The sequence below is a fragment of the Glycine max genome, chromosome 13 (assembly GCF_000004515.6).
Source record: "Glycine max cultivar Williams 82 chromosome 13, Glycine_max_v4.0, whole genome shotgun sequence".
NCBI lineage: Eukaryota > Viridiplantae > Streptophyta > Magnoliopsida > Fabales > Fabaceae > Glycine > Glycine max.
The window spans coordinates 26,861,561-26,878,348 of record NC_038249.2 but is presented as its reverse complement, the minus strand read 5'-3'; the positions used below and the strand labels follow the sequence as shown (position 1 = coordinate 26,878,348).

General features: G+C 33.1%; 1 protein-coding gene across 2 annotated transcripts; it reads left to right on the top strand.

Annotated features, from left to right (window-relative positions):
• The first annotated feature begins 4,000 nt into the window (after positions 1–4,000).
• On the top strand, positions 4,001–16,442 carry LOC100809001 (TBC1 domain family member 15). 2 transcript variants are annotated; one of them, XM_003542586.4, is made up of 15 exons: positions 4,021–4,284; positions 4,490–4,660; positions 4,732–4,783; positions 4,862–4,969; positions 8,717–8,801; positions 9,421–9,475; positions 9,744–10,139; positions 11,042–11,101; positions 12,783–12,881; positions 12,973–13,083; positions 13,788–13,859; positions 13,959–14,075; positions 14,559–14,708; positions 15,321–15,421; positions 16,063–16,442. In XM_003542586.4, the coding sequence occupies exons 1-15, from the start codon at positions 4,222–4,224 to the stop codon at positions 16,391–16,393; spliced, it is 1,971 nt and encodes a 656-aa protein (XP_003542634.1). In that variant the 5' UTR covers positions 4,021–4,221; the 3' UTR covers positions 16,394–16,442. The 2 variants fall into 2 exon arrangements, with proteins under 2 accessions (XP_025980810.1, XP_003542634.1); XM_026125025.2 differs by having other exon boundaries at positions 4,001–4,284; positions 4,732–4,969.
• The last annotated feature ends 346 nt before the right edge of the window (positions 16,443–16,788 follow it).

Sequence of the window (16,788 nt, the reverse complement as noted above, 5' to 3'; positions counted from 1 at the left end):
CATTGATTATATATTTGATCGTGTACCTTTAACGGTCATCATTGTCAAAAGTTCTCCCAACGATTTTAGTGACATGAGAGTTACGCTTAAGGTAGTCAACTTTAATTTGCTCTCTAACTATTACATTTTTACTTTTCGAATATTCATTCATGAAATTTTTAATTTCAGGATCCTATAGGGACTATTAATGCCACTATGAAACGAACAATCATAAAAGGTTAAGATTTTAGCCCATATATGACGGACATTCATGGTGGTTTTGTCTTAGTTCTGTGACACATAAGTTTCTTACTCTTGCTGTTAATTTCTTACTTTTTGTGTCATATAGAGTTTATTTTTTATTAAATTAAATGATATATTCTATAGACAATTGTGTTTTGTCCTTTTCCTTCTCACTTCAAATGTTATTTGAATATTACACTACATAATGTTGTCAAGGTAATGTTTTTGCATTTTAGGTTATCAATAATTTTGGTATTCACACATTTACATTGTATATTCATATGTTGCTAATATTTGATGCGAAGTGTTTACAAAAGAAAATTGACATCTTGTCAAACGGTGTCTGTTTTATGCATGTAACATGTTATCAAGTGTGTTTCATCAATGATTTTATCTTTTATGCTTCTTTTTTATGATATTGATTATGTATGTTTTAAAAATTTTATGTGTAATGTTGTTTTTATTTTGTGCATGTAATATTGTTTTATTTTATGGATTATCGTTTATATACTAAGGATTTGAAAAAATAAATATAGAAAGGAATGACACATTAATAAAATTGTATGATTTCATTTAAGGATTTTTTTAAGTACTATTATAGACTAATTCATATTTAAGTACTCATAGTTTTACACCAATACAAACTATTAAAATTGAACATGTTTTATTTATTTAATTTGTTTTGGTAAAATAATAAGATCACTTAAATATATGCATTTTCATAAATCTTTAACTAAATTATATTTATATCAAGTATTCAAATACATGCATTTTTCTTAAATGTTATTCTACATAAATTCTATTTTTTATAATTTAATATATATAAATTAGTGAACTAAAAAAATTCAAACAAATAAAAAACAGTTAGTTTTTTTAATAAAAAAACAAAAAAAAACTCAAATAAATAATAAACAAAAAAGGTTAATTTTTGAATAAAAAACAAAAAAAATGAAAAACAATTTTAAAAAAAACAAAAAAACTCAAATAAATAAATACAAAATAAAACTTTATGAATTGTGTTTTAAAAAAATTATTATGACATCAATTTCTGAAAAACTCATGTAATAAGATCATTTTGAAAAGAAAAAATAAGATGTGAAATCAATTATTAGGGAATCAATTTCACGACGAAAAAAATAGAACAAACGTGAGAAATCAATTTATAAATAACCAATTTCTCACCTTGCATTGTAATTTTTATCATTTGTGTGAATAATTTTTGGGTTGTATTATTTAGATAATTTTTGTTTTTATTTTTTTGTGAAAAATTTGGTGGGCGAATCCTCTACAATTGCTGAAGCTAGTGCTAGCAAAGGAACAGTCCTGCAGATTGCTTCTAATGAATCTAGTCTATCGTGAATCTAACAATCTGTTGTTAATTGAAGTGATTAGAAACAGAGAAAATAAATGGGACTCCTACTAGACATTTGGGAGGTGTAGACAAAATTTAACCAGTTGGGATTTCTTTGAATTGGAAAGCAAGGGAACTAACTACTAAATTTACCCATAATCTTGCTAATTAAGGGTGTTGGACTGGCTAACTCGATTCATCTGAAAATCGAGACAAGCATTGGTGAACTGTAAGTTTGGATCCATTAGGGGTGGGGTAGCAAGCCAACCTTAACAAAAAATAAAAATTTATTGGAATTAAAACCTATATTAGATTAAAAATATTTTAAAGATGATCTGATTAAACGAGATAAAATTAACACTTTTTGCTTATTTCTAAACTTGAACATAACTTTCCTATAAGAGAAATTGATTTTATAAAATAGACTAACAATAATAATAACAAATGTGTACATTGAAGAATAATAAAAACTTGATGTCAATCATATGGACTCTATAAGTGACATTTCAAATGACTTAAGTTAATAACATATTCTTTTAAAAAATATTGTTGGTTCGAGGAACAACCCGTCCTCACATGTCAATAACTAATCAGGTTGTCAGATTGGACCAAGCGGTTTGAACCAATTTGAGTGGGTTAAGCAGGTTGTTCTGTGTCATCCTTGGAATTCAGTAAAGAAGTCATGCATCTATCTCATCCTCTTGCCACTTGTTTAATCTTCCCTGCATACTCAAGAAAAGACGTCACCACCATACATAATCGTGTGTTGCTCAACATAAACAAATGTGTTTGGATAATTCACAAGCAACATAATGACACAACAAATTGCATTTTTAAATGGTTTGTGTTAGAGAAAATTAATTTGAATAAAGTGATTTTTTATAAAAAAAAAAATTACTATGAGAATTGATTTAATTGCCAAACTACTTTTTTTATTAATATATAAATTATATTATAATTTAAATTTGTAATAAAAATATTTTTAAACATGTAAATTATATTTTAGATTGATTTCAAGCAATTTATATTATGATATAAATTTCTTTTTAATTATTGGTAATTTTAAAAATATATATTTATATTCAATCTAAAAATAAGATCCTGAAAATGCTTTTGTAAAAAAAATCCTAAAAATATTATTTATAAAAAAATAACACCTAAAAATACTCTCATTCAATATAGTTGTTTTTATTTATATAGAGAAAAATTACAAAAACATTTCTATTTAAATATAATAGAAAATTATACTAACTAACATTAAAATTTTAAGAATTACACTTTTTTATTTTATCTAAGCACCCACGTAATCAAGTAAGGAAAGGCCTATAAAGACACTTTGGCGCGCACACACACCATCACCACCATTTCACCACAACTGTAGTGAAGAACTTCTCTCCTACGACTTGTCTTAGAAGATATGTGTATCTAGTACTAGAAAAGAGACACAATTTTTGCTTGAACGCTTCAAGAGAGTACCATGAACACCAAAAGTCAAAAGAGAAGAAGTGAGTTCTTTAGGGATTTTATACTTGGTTAATGTAGAAAAATAAGATAAAATATCTTGACCGGGGTTTGAAAGAGTTTGGAAGGGAATAAGACAACCGGGGTTTTGCTAAAGTGAGTGGTTGAGCATCAGTATTAATACTTAGGCGAGGATAACTAACTTTGGGTTGATGCCAATTACTAACCAAAGTGGCCTTTTTCTAATAAGCATCGCTCTCATCTTGGTGTGGGATGTGGAGAATAAATGGTAAAGGTTGATCCTCTCAAAGGCACAAGGTGATGCAATACACAAGATGTTTAAACACTTCTAAGGACACTACTTTCTGATTAGAATGTTCTTATAATGCGTGTTCACATACAAGGCTTGATAAGTGAATTGAGGTCACATTGGGATGTATTGGCTAGGTCTCATCAGGATCACTTAAAATACAATGTGTCTAGATTAAGTGATTTTTTGATAAGACAACCAAGCAGTTGATATATGTATTCTAACTAGTTATGCTCCATCCATAGAGGATAGGATACAAATATTTTATGCAACTCATTTTTACTTGCTCTTGCCATTATGGCTGATGTAACCTCTATTGCGTTTTATTATAATTTTTAATAGTTATTGGGGTTTATCTCTATCGTTTTTTTTTTTTTAAAAAGTAACTTTGGAATAAACGTTACTTTTTTTTTGGAAGTTTTAAAAAATACTATTTCAATTGTAAAATATCTTCAACCAAAATAATTTTCAAGATCCATTAAATTTTTATGCGCGAATTAAATAAAAAGTATGTAACAGAAGTTTCTTAGTAGGCGCCAAGGCGGTGGTGAAGGACTGAAGGGCGAAGGAGAAGAAAAGAAAGTTCAAGAATTCAGGTATCAAGAACACTGGGCCGGTGGGCCCCAAAGGAAAAAAAATAGTATTAGTAGGAAAGGAAATCCATTCATCTCAGCCGTTTATTTCGGATGCTTTAACCATCCAACGGTGCACATTCCGAAAAGCGAATTTCGTAGCCGCGTCGAAGACAAACGAGTAACAAACAAACAGCACAAGCGTCACGTTCTCTCCATTCTGTTCGTTTTCCCGCAACAGGGATTTTTTCCTTCGCTACGAAGATATCCCTCTTTCTTTCTCATAGTTTTCTGCGAAATCGCCGATGCTAGAATCGGAGCTCCACGATTTATCCGACGACGCCGATTACGCCGCGTCTCAACAACAAGTAAGACTGTCGCCCTTTCTCACTTCGTAATTTCCTGTTTTCTTTTGGTTCTTTCAAGCAAATTGCATGTCAATTAGGGTTTCCACGATTCAATTGAATACTCCAATATTGCACTGTTTTTTTATATATATATGTGTGTGTGTGTGTGTGTGTATATATATTTAACTGACTTTGCGATTATTTTTATTTGATTGATTGGGATTAGGGATCTGCTAGCGTGATGCTGCGTAGTGACAGTGCCAAACAGAGCTCCCCTCGGGAAGGTGCTGAAATTGTATTTTTGAAGGACAATGTCGCAATTCATCCGACTCAGTTTGCGTCTGAAAGAATCAGTGGAAGACTGAAATTGATTAAGCAAAGCTCGTCCTTGTCTATGGTAATCGTTGGTTGGTTTTTTCGTTACTCTTTGGTTGGCAGTGTTTTGTTATTTATTCTTTTTGCATGTAGACTTGGATACCTTACAAAGTGCATAGTTCAGAGGCCAGGCTGTCTGATAAAGGTAGTTTACATTCTGGACGACTTTGCTGCCTTGTGAAATATGTTCTATATGTTGATTTTGTTCTACTTTCTTGTTTAGACAGAAACCTTTATATCATAAGGGCGGTGCCCTTCACAGACATCAGGTCCATCCGGAGGCATAATCCTGCTTTTGGGTGGCAATATGTCATTGTTGTTCTATCATCAGGTGAATTTCTGTTGATGAAATAGTGGGTTTTATATTTTTTTTGTTTTTGTTAAATCATGGTTTTGTTCTCTATCGGTCTATCCTGCTTTCCATAAACCAGGTAGTTTATTAATATTGTGTATTTAAATCTCCATGTGATTTACTGCAATGTTATGAAAACCAATCTAGTCATTGACTCGATCGAGGTAGTGAGTTGGTGGTCCAACCGTTGGGTTAGTAATTGATCCGGTTTGGTCTATTATATATTAAAAAAAAAATCAAAATTATATATATATATATATATATTATAAGTATATAACTAATATTATTTGATTAAGAAAAATCCATCTGTACTCCAAAATCCAAAATAACAATTGAAGTATTAAAGTTGATACACAAGTACACAAATAATAATTCAATAACACAATTACATAAGTCCATAAATAAGTTTTAAAATGAAAACACAAATAGCATCAACATGACAACATCCATAATTTATATCCAAGGAGCCAATGTTGGGTCAACTTCAAGTGATTTCTCCATCAAAAGAATGAGACTCTTCACTAATATTGCTTTCATTTGGATTAACATCTTCCTTGGTGTTGTCTGGTGGTTGTGGCAAATCATCATCCTCATTTTCTTCTAGATTTAATTTTTCTATGGCAACATCATTAGCAATTAACATAAGTACGTAAGTGGTACTTAATAAATACTAATGTTATAAAGAAACATACCAATATCATCTGAAGTTGATTGGGTGGATATGTTTGCAACATCATTACGTAAAACCTTCACCTCTTAATGAGTTAAGAATGGTGGTGACTCCTCCAACACCCAATTAGAATGGTCATCAAGGGTTTCCAAATTGATTGGGTCATAATTTTGCTGCCTTATTCGATTCCTAAATTCATCAAAATGCTCATATATCAAAAATAAAAATAAAAATAAAAATTCAAGCAAAATAGGTAAACAATCAAAGCATAATCAATATAATAATACCTTTGTTGTAACCACAAGTTGTAACGAACATAAACAAGGTCATTAAGCTCCAATATCGTGAAGCTATGAATCCCAACACCTATCAAGGACCTCCAAGTAAGGCTCCACTTTCCTCTTATTTCTCTAAAACCTCCTAACCATCTTCTCTCTAGCCTTATACATAGCTTGGTAAAGAAAACCCATGGCAGGTTTATTTTCACTGTAAACAATACGTAACACACGAAACAATGGCTTTGTAAGCTTCACAATATCAGCACATTGTTTCCAAAAACGAGTCCAAGATTTGTTCCACAAATTTTTTAGCTTTGGAGTCTTTGACATAAGTTGAGCCTATCCATTCCCAAGATGTCACCATAGCTCTCAATGCATCATTCTGAGCCAATATGCTTTGCAAGGCAATGAAATTAGTTGCAAACCAAGTTGGAGCTGGACGAAGTATATCTCTCTCACTTGTATGTTGTCTCATCAAGAATAATCCATAACGAACATAACAAGAATAATGAATGAATAATAGGGTCTTCATCTATTTCAAATGTATTACTTTCGTCAGATTTTTCTTGCACTTTTCTTTTCTTGTTTTTTTCAAACTGTTCAAGTAGTTGCTTCATTTGATATTGGACATCAGCAGGAACCTTCTTGCAAGCCTCTACTTGGCCTTTTTGTCCAGCCAAGTGAGCCTTAAACCTATTAATACCACCTTCCTTAACCTGTTTATCACAATAAATACACATCATTGTCACTTTTGTAGCACCCTCATTAATTTGTTTACAATGTCCTCAAGCTAGATCATTTTTCCCTCTAACATTCTAAGAAGTATTTGGAGTGGATGCTTCTTTAGAAGATGGACCTTCAACAAATGACATCTTCAAGTCTAATTGCAAACATTAACAATCAAAGAAATTCCAAATAACTAAAATTGTAAAAAGACTAACTTAATTAGTTAGTGATCATATATGGTATTTAATTCCAATTAAGTACATTAACTTGGATTTTCAGACCTTCGTAGCTATGCAAACTATTAGAGAACTGGATAGTGGATATACAAAGATTATACACATTCTCAGCACGTCAAACATAATTGTTGAATTGAGACCCAAATTCCATACATGTGTCTCTCTAGCTTTTGTGCATTAAATTTATAGTGACAAAATCAACAAACTATTAAAACTGAGCATTCTTGTACAAATAAAATCTTTTTTGGAATGCTTGTGTGGACACAGATAATGGCACGTGGAAATAATTAATGTAAACTAAGAGTGGTATCATCCACAATTATCATTGTAAGTGAAAAAGGAATGGTGGCATTTCATCAAACATGGGTGCTGTAAAATAAAATGCAAGGAAACTTAGCATCATGAATAACAAACAAAGCACTCAAAGCATTAGAGCAGCATATAAAAAAAACATTGAATTCACTTCATAACCAGCAGGCGAACTCCAAAGCTGCAATTTTTTTATTTTACATTTTCAGTGAATCAAAGAAGAATTTTGTAAGGAAACAATTCCAATGGTTTGCATTAGTAGCTTCTGATGTGCCACAACTTGGATTACAAGACTCAAGTATCTCAGCTAGCTTCACTGTATAGAGTAAATTCCATAACTGAGAATATCCAAGCAACAAATAGAGTTGGAGCTAGGTGAAGGAGAAGTGGAGAACTCACCACCACTGGAAATGAGACCAAGGTGCGGCGGTGAGTGCAGACCCAGGTGTGCAGCGTCGTGGCGTTGCGGCGAGTTTGTGGTTTTGTGCGGCGAGTTGCAAACCCAAGTGGCAGGTGCACGGCGACCAACGAGTTGCAGACCAGGTGCGGTGGCGAGCTGCGGCGACGAGTTCGAGCGTGAAGAATGAAGATGAAGAGAAGGGGTCTTTGGCTGCAGCGGCGAGATTTTTAGGGATAGTGCCAATTGCCAAACACTCAGTCTCAAACGCACTGAAGTTCTTTTTGGGTTGATAATAATGAGACATCAAAACGATGTCATAGAGGTGGTCCAATTTTATTTTTTTGTGTGCAGAGCCCAGTCCGGGTTTGTAAAACCAGCCGGGTCGCCGGGTTCCCTCAAAACCGGCCAGGTCATCCTGGGCCACATGCATGAACGGTCCAATAGCAAAATCGGTTTGGTTAGGTCACCGGATTGCTGTTGAACCGGTCTGACTGGCTGGTTTATAACACTGATTTACTGTGGTGCATGAACGTAGGAATAGAATAACTTTTGAATAACTTAGGAAGAGAGGGTACTGCAAGATACTTGTAATATGATAGTTGAAAAATAAGATTTAGTGTATTTAAAAATTTGTTATATAAAATATTTAAAAAATGACATATCTTTCCTTTTTAGTCATAGTAGTCAATAGCGCTATACTGCTATAGCAAGATAACCAAGCAAAGTCGCCCTGGGTCGCTTTGGGATTCAAATAGCAGAACTGCCAGAGCGGTTTTCAATATCGCACATAGCCAGCCAAAATAGCAGCTTTTCGCATGCTATAGCAGCACTACCATGATATAGGCTTCAAACATAGCTGCTGCACTCGGTTGCTGGCTGTATGGTTTCTCTTTGAAGATCTATTAGCATTATGACGCATTCGTGACATGATCTCTGTTAAATAAGTAGTATTTTAAAGTATTCTGGATAACAATGATTTGGAAAATAAGATGTTTGTGTTTGTTTGGAGACACTATTTATATCTATGGCAGCTCTAGATATTTGACTCAGTCTATACCTTAAATTCTGTGTTCTACAATTCAATCTTGTGTGAATAAAATTTTGCAGGACTTGCTCATCCTCCATTATATTTTTATAGTGGAGGAGTCAAAGAATTCCTTGCTACAATAAAGCAACATGTTCTTCTTGTGAGGTTAGCCCCAGATTGCATGCCCTTACAATTTTTATTTTTTTTCATTTAATAATGCAATAACCAATCTTTTGTAGCTAGTTGTTGCCACTGCTTTTGTTTCTGTGGATTTATAAATGGTGTTTTTGTTACACTGTGTTCTGTGTATGAAATTGATGAACCTACAATTGGGCATTATTTGATTGTCAGCAAAATGATTTTTATGACATCACCATGTATTATGTGCAAGACTTGACCATTCTTAGTTTTGAGCAAGTTATCAGGTGTGTGTCACATTCATGACTTCCTTATAAGCACAGTGTTTTTGAAATGATGGAGAATCATCATCATGCCTATGTTTTATGCATGCAGAGTGAGACTATTTACAGATATACACTAGTCTTTTCCTCTTTTATGTGCATCAAGATCACTCTTTATTGCTGGCATGATTCCAATAGAACATTTACACTTCGAGATTCTTGATCATGTTTATTGCATCAAGAATAATAATATTATATTTGCAGCACATTTCTATCATTTTTTTCTTGTAAATTTGTTATTATAATCTTATTTGCATGCTGAATATATACATATTTTAAATTCTAAATATCTCTCTTTCATTTCATGTTGTGCTGCATTTTAGATCTGAAGAAGATGCCAACGTATTCCTTGTGAATGATTTTCAGAATACACTGCAGGTATGAGTGGTGTGATATTCAAGTGGATTTGTTTGTTTTTTACTACCGAATCATAGATTCATGCTATCCTTTGTGATAGAAGACCATGAGTAACTTGTTCCTCTTTTATTTTCATAGTCCCAATGTTATACTTGTTCTTCTAGCTAGAAAGATGAGAAGAATGAAAATGCTTACATCTAGAATTCCCTTAGGTCTCTAAAGTCTCTCTTGTTATTATGCCATTTTAATTGCACTGCTAAATTCTCTAAATGCTTGGATTGACTTCCAGAGGACTTTGTCTTCCTTGGAGATGCCCAGAGCTGTTCCCCTTACATGTGGACCTTCAAATACGTCAGTTGATGAATCCATTTTGATTGAGAACCAAGAAAGGGCTGATAATGGTGCCAATGATGGAAGATTTAGTGTTAATCAGTTCCACGGGAAGCCAAGACATAAAGTAGATCCTGCTCGAGACCTCTCTATTCAAGTTTTAGAGAAGTTTTCTCTTGTCACAAGATTTGCCCGTGAAACAACTTCACAACTTTTTGGAGAAAACCAGAGTAATGGATTTAGTCCCATTGACAGGAGGACCCATATCCAGACTAACCTTGATCACCCTAAGAAGTCTTCCAATGTTGAGGAAAATACCTCTGATGAAAGTCCTGTTGCCTTGGATTCTCAGGAGGTAACCTCTTTTTCTTTGGCCTTGCTATTGTAAATTTTAGCTTACTATCTGATAGTAAACTTGTGTTGTTAGGCGCAAAATTATTTTGATTAGATATGTTTGGTGCCTACTTTGTTGATATCTTCTACACTGAACATAATTAACTTCCAATTAACCTAATTAACTTCCAATTAAACCGTGAGATGGCATTGATAATCATGAATCAACATGTATGTCTAAGGGTCCCCTGTTGTGTATAGTTTGGTGGAATGATGATATACATCTTCATTAACATAGGAATTCTTTGCTTTATTTTCCTTGTATTTTTTGGAAACTGATGCCCTTATGAAGCTTCTGGGTTACTTTTACAGTTTTATTGGCTACTAGCAATATAGTCAAACAAAACACAAGGTGATTTAACTTGTTGAGGCAATATGAATCGATAAGTGCTTCATTGAAGAAAGACATTAATATTTGAAAAGGAGAAAACATTCATGGTAAAATTTGGAGTATTTTAATATTTTACAAAACCCAGTCCCAAAGACTAACAACTAGCTTTTCAAAATTTTACCATCTGTAGCATCTCAATCAACAAGTTGGCAACATGTGCACAGCTTTGGAATTTAAAAGGTGTGCATATTATTGTAAGCTGCTAGGATTTGTTCAAGGTCATGCTGACTGTATTGAAAATTGTCTGATATTTGCTTGTCCATGTGGTAACTTGGTAGCATCTGTAAATTTGTGTTGATATAGCTGTTATGAATAGTCTGATTGTCATGGAGATAATATCCTATTTGGTGTCTATTGTTATGAAGATTTAGGATAGTGCTCATATTTGAAAAAAATTATTGGGCCTTTTTCCCCCTGTTCCTTTTTACATTGCATAACATTAATGACATCGTCTTTTGTTTCTCTTTTGCCAGTTTGATAACTTATCACTAGTATGGGGAAAACCAAGGCAACCCCCTTTGGGTTCTGAAGAGGTATGAGCTGTATATTTTATAAAAGATATTATTTCTTATCTAGGTTTTTAACATCATCATATTATATATATGAATTTGTCTTGCAAATGTTCTTGTCATGATGATTATTGATATTGTAAATGTGCAACTTTTGCTTATTGTTGCTTTTGCAAATGATGCAATCTAGAAGGATTTTTCCTTCTTGTCAATGACTGAACCAAAAGTTAGATGGTCAGTATGATGGTTTTGGTTTAATTGTTTGCAAGCTTCAATTAACTTTGTTCTTTTGACTCCCCCCCCCCCCCCCCCCCCCCCCCCCCCGTAAATATATAAACATTTTTTTTCTTTATCTTAAATAACATGCCTTTAAAAAAATCTTTAAAACATTAAATTCTATTAAGATTTAACATCCCATAGTAGTTGAGCCAGCCCACAAGTTACCCAACCTTCTGAGCAGTTGCTTCTCACATGATCTATGGGACATTAAAAACTAATATAATTTAACTTTTTCATTCTAACCCAAAGGAAATTGTGTTACAAAATAAGCTTTATAAATGAAAATTAAAAATGGCTGAAACATCAAGGGGAATATTCATAGTTTACCCTAATAATTTAATTTTTACTGTGATGTAGTAATATCAGGCCAGAAGTGGGACAACTTTGTGTTTTAGAAGGGAAAAAAAAGGAACTTAAAACAATTTAAACTGCATTATGAGGGAGTTTCTTATCCCTGTAAATGTGGACTTTGAAATGGAAAGAAAGCAGCTTTGACACATTTTTACATGTGCATAGATGGTATACTTGCATGTACTAGTGTCTTTGACAATCATGGACGCCAAATTCTTACCATCACAATTTGTTCTGTATGAAAATTCAATCAGTTTTTGTTCATGTTTTGATCTGGTTTATATTTTAGTTTTCATTAATTTTGAAAACTTAAAGGGTGTCATTATGGATAGACTTCTGGTCAATTCCTTTCTGTGCACTTTTGGATGGACAATTTTGAGGGGAAAATGGTAGGACAGGTAGGTGGGTAAAATTTTCATTTTTGAATTGAGAATTATATGAAAGTGTTGGAAAGCTGCCGTAATTGTGTCACCCTTAGCTTCTTTGGGGGTTGTCTTAATTGCAGCCTCAAGGTAGTGGTTTAATCCCACATTTACTAAAGATATGGCTTAAAAAGAGTTTATAATTATAAAGCTTGAGCAATCCTCGCCTCGCAAGCCGGTTTTGCGGGATTGAGTTAGGCCCTAAGACCAATTTCTAAGATAAAGTTTATATAAATGAGCAAGGGATTAGAAGATTTTATGATAATCTATAATTTTGTCTTTCATTAATTCATTCTAAATAATTTTTTAACTTAGAGAATATTTTCCTGAAATGAAACATTTATAGTTTCTTCTCTTTCCCTTCAAAACCTCCTTCTCAAACATACCATTGAATCATTTTTTACCATACTTTGCCAAAAAGGAGCATTCTGAAGCTGAGGTGACAGCTTATGTGTTAGTTTTGGTGTGATGCCCATGAGGCAATATTGAAATGAAATATTTTTCTAGCTACAATCATTCGACTGATGTATGTTTCTTATAGCTATGCTAATTGCAAGAATTGTTGAGGGATACCAGTCATGTTATTACATAAAAGATTTATCCTGAAAATTTTCAGATGCTTGCTAATTATTATTGGGGTTAAACATCTGCAGTGGATTACCTTCATGGATTCTGAAGGACGAGTCACAGATTCAGAAGCTTTGAGAAAAAGAGTATTTTATGGTGGACTTGACCACAAATTACGAAATGAGGTTTGTGTATGTAATGTGTTTTAGGCTTAAGCATTTTGATTATAAATTAAAACATGTTCTTCATCTGATAAAGCTTATACGTAAATGATAGGTATGGGGTTTGCTTTTGGGATATTATCCATATGAATCGACATATGCTGAGAGAGAATTCCTGAAGTCAGTTAAGAAGTCAGAATATGTGAACATAAAGAACCAGTGGCAGGTTTTCATTCGCTCTTACCATTCTTTTTCATTGACGTTCTTCTCTTTCTGCTTTCCTACTATTCTCTTGAAGAAAAAATTAAATCATAAGTTGGGTGCAACTAATTATATGGAGGCCTGTGTCCCATGTAATACTTTTTATCCCAATTTCATGAGATGATCTGCAATACCTTCAGTTTATAGTTTGCCAAATATGTAAATTAGTTCCATGCTTGAGTTTACATTCATAAGCTGTTAAGTGTATTGATGCAAAACTGATGATAAAATATCCAATATGGGTGTGAACAAATTAGATTTCAGTCAAAGATAGCAAAACCATTTGTGACCACATTGCACTTACATCAGGTGATTTTTTTTTTCTCACATGGAACCAAGTTTGACTCGATTTTCCTTAGTTACTGCTAGCCACATTGAACTGGGTTATGCATGCGACCCTAAAGAAAATATGAAGCTGATAAATGATTAAATGCATACCCTAACCCTGCCAGTTACTGAAATATGATGATCTGAAGTCTGAACCTGGATTTACTCATCTATTTGTTGATGCCAAAGTTTGTTTTCTTTTTCAATCAATACCCTTGTGATTATGAATTCTCGTAATGGATATTACTATCTTTTTTTACATTGTTTTTCTGCTGTAATTCTATATGCTCTCAGCTAAGCCTTTTTTCAAATTATAAATTTGTTAAGTATTTTTCTCCGTAGAGTATATCCTCAGCACAGGCTAAAAGATTCACAAAATTCAGGGAAAGGAAAGGGCTTATTGAGAAAGATGTGGTAAGCTGGAAACTAGTGCAACATATTCCAAATTTAAATGACTACAAATGAAAAGATAAATAATTCTTATTTAGTTTTAATTATCTTGTATTTTTGAAGGTGAGAACTGATAGATCGCTCGCTTTCTATGAAGGCGATGATAATCCAAATGTAAATGTTCTGCGAGATATCCTGTTGACATATTCATTCTACAACTTTGATCTTGGTTATTGCCAGGTAACTATGCAGTGGATCTTGGACTTAATTGTATCTGTTGTTAATATCATATATCTTGAACACCAAAATTTTGATCTTATCCTTTTCGGAAGTTATGAGCTCTCTTGTTTGATTAAACAAAGAATATTTTATGTATTCACTACAGCAGGGAGGAGTTTCTTAATAGCTATTATCTTTTTGAACCAAGTGTATTTTGAAACCATGAATCATTACGCTTCTTTATTGTTTTCATATGCTGTCTTCCTCCCTTTCTCTTGTTTGATTAAACAAAGAATTATATTGTATCCCTTAAGTGGGAAGGAGTATCTTATTAGTTATTATCTTTTGAACCAATTATATTTTGAAACCATGAATATTATGCCTCTTTGTTTTCATATGCTGTCTTCCCCCCTTCCTCCAATTCAAAAAACTGGTTATAGTTGTGGTCCTTGAGGATTATTATCTCATAAGGTTAGGAAATCTTATATACATGCTGTTTTACAGGGAATGAGTGATCTGCTATCTCCAATATTGTTTGTGATGGATGATGAATCAGAGGCATTTTGGTGTTTTGTTGCTCTAATGGAACGTCTTGGACCCAATTTTAATCGTGATCAAAACGGCATGCACTCTCAACTTTTTGCACTATCAAAGGTTTTTCTCTTCTTTCTCCCCTTTACATGCCACTCAAGTACACCGCACCATTAATTTTTAATGATTAGGTTGTCATGTTTTTATTGGTCAATTTTACACTATGCTTGCCTTTAGTGGCCTTATTATTTGAGAAATGATACTTGTACAACAAGTTGTACAGTAAAATATACAACTGAAAGAGAGAAAGAGATAAAAGGGACAAAATTTGAAGTTAAATTATAATAAATGATAGGATTGAGGAGAGAGATACACACAAAGTATGATGTTGTATAAATTGTTGTACAGCTTCTTATATGTGTATCATATCTCATTATTTTAACACGTGTACATCTTAGTGGGGAAAGGCTTGGCTGTTGTTGTATATGCACACAAGCTTATTATGAATTCATCTTGCAAGGCGTCTGCATGTCCAGAGGTGTGCTTAAATAATTTAGATGTAGACCTGAGAGATTAAAAAATGAGGGTATTGCGATGATTTTCCATAATTTTTTGCTAGTTATAAAGAGGTTGTGCTGCTGGCTTTGACCTGCTTTGTTGATGTAACTAGCTTATGATGATTCCTAGCTTTTAGTGTCCTTTACCATTCCGAACTAATACATTTATTTGTTGCAGTTGGTGGAGTTGCTGGATAGTCCATTGCATAACTATTTTAAGCAGCGTGACTGCTTGAATTATTTCTTTTGTTTCCGCTGGATTTTGATTCAATTTAAAAGGTTAGATTCCTTAAATTTCTTCGTTTGTTACCATTCAATAACTTTTGGTACTTGACTATAATACGTATGATGTTAATATTGCTGAGCTTGTGTTTCAAATGTAGTTATTTTCTGCTTACCTTTTGAAAATAGTTTGGCTATACCATAACACAGAAGGCAGTTGACTATAATTAATAAAATCTTTTTGTTGGATAGAATCCAAAGATCAAATACGCCTCTGCAAACTACTTTCAATTGCAACTATTAATTAATCTGAGTTGCTTTCTTTTTTTGGCCAATATTCTCATAGTTTGCTTACACTTCAAAATGTGACTGTTAATCAACGATGAACAAAATTTCATAGGTTTAATAAGTCTAGTCTCTTTTTCTCTTGATAGTAGTTTCCTCAACAGTAATAGAGAATGTTAGAGATTACAAGTTAGGTGATTTTATTTGCTGTTTCTTCTGATGGAGATTAGTGATTACATACAGATCCACTTGATATTAAGTCTTATTAGTGTTTTGTAACCAAAAAAGTCCTATTAGTGTTTCCGGTTTGCAAATTGCAAGTCTGGCAGGTCTAGCCTTGCCTAGAGTTATCTAAAACATTTATCTACAACACATACTTAGACAACTAAACAATATTGGTTGTGACATTTCAGGGAGTTTGAGTACGAGAAAACAATGCGCTTGTGGGAAGTTTTATGGACACATTATCCGTCTGAGCATCTGCACCTGTATGTATGTGTGGCAATCTTGAAACGATATCGTGGTAAAATAATTGGAGAGGAAATGGACTTCGACACCCTTTTGAAGTTTATTAATGAGCTAAGTGGTCACATCAACCTTGATGCAACCCTCAGAGATGCAGAGGCTCTATGCATATGTGCTGGTGAGAACGGTGCTGCTCGCATACCTCCCGGAACCCCACCATCGTTGCCTGTTGAAGATGGTTCTTTTTACGCCCAACAAGAACAAGATGAAATATTGTAAATAAATTCACATTTATAATAAATTGTTTGGTGATACTTGAATATATCAACCTAATTGTGTATTTCCTCATTCCAGTTTAAATACGTTGTTAGCATATTAAATGCATTTCTTTAATCATATTTGTTGTACCTTTGATTCTAAGCGCATCATTCTCCTTCCTTCCAATCTTGAATGCAAAATAAATTAAAAAAAACTAATTCACATTAATTAAGAAAGTTAACATTATTTAATTTTAATAACCTTATTTAAAAAAAAAATCTTTTGTTAAACTATCATTCAACTTGATCTTAAGAATAAAAAGTTATTAGTCACTCATCTACCATTTTAGCATGATTCAGGACACTGAACTATGAATTCGGTTTTCAACTAACCATGAGAGTAACTAATGTCTAAAA

What these genes read in the sequence shown, in the direction of transcription:
- LOC100809001 (XM_026125025.2), top strand. Translation starts at nt 4,222, where the DNA reads ATGCTAGAATCGGAGCTCCACGATTTATCCGACGACGCCGATTACGCC. An exon ending in ATTTTCAGAATACACTGCAG is followed by an intron (nt 9,476 to 9,743) that starts GTATGAGTGGTG and finishes ATTGACTTCCAG; the next exon opens with AGGACTTTGTCTTCCTTGGA. An exon ending in ATTTTGATTCAATTTAAAAG is followed by an intron (nt 15,422 to 16,062) that starts GTTAGATTCCTT and finishes GTGACATTTCAG; the next exon opens with GGAGTTTGAGTACGAGAAAA.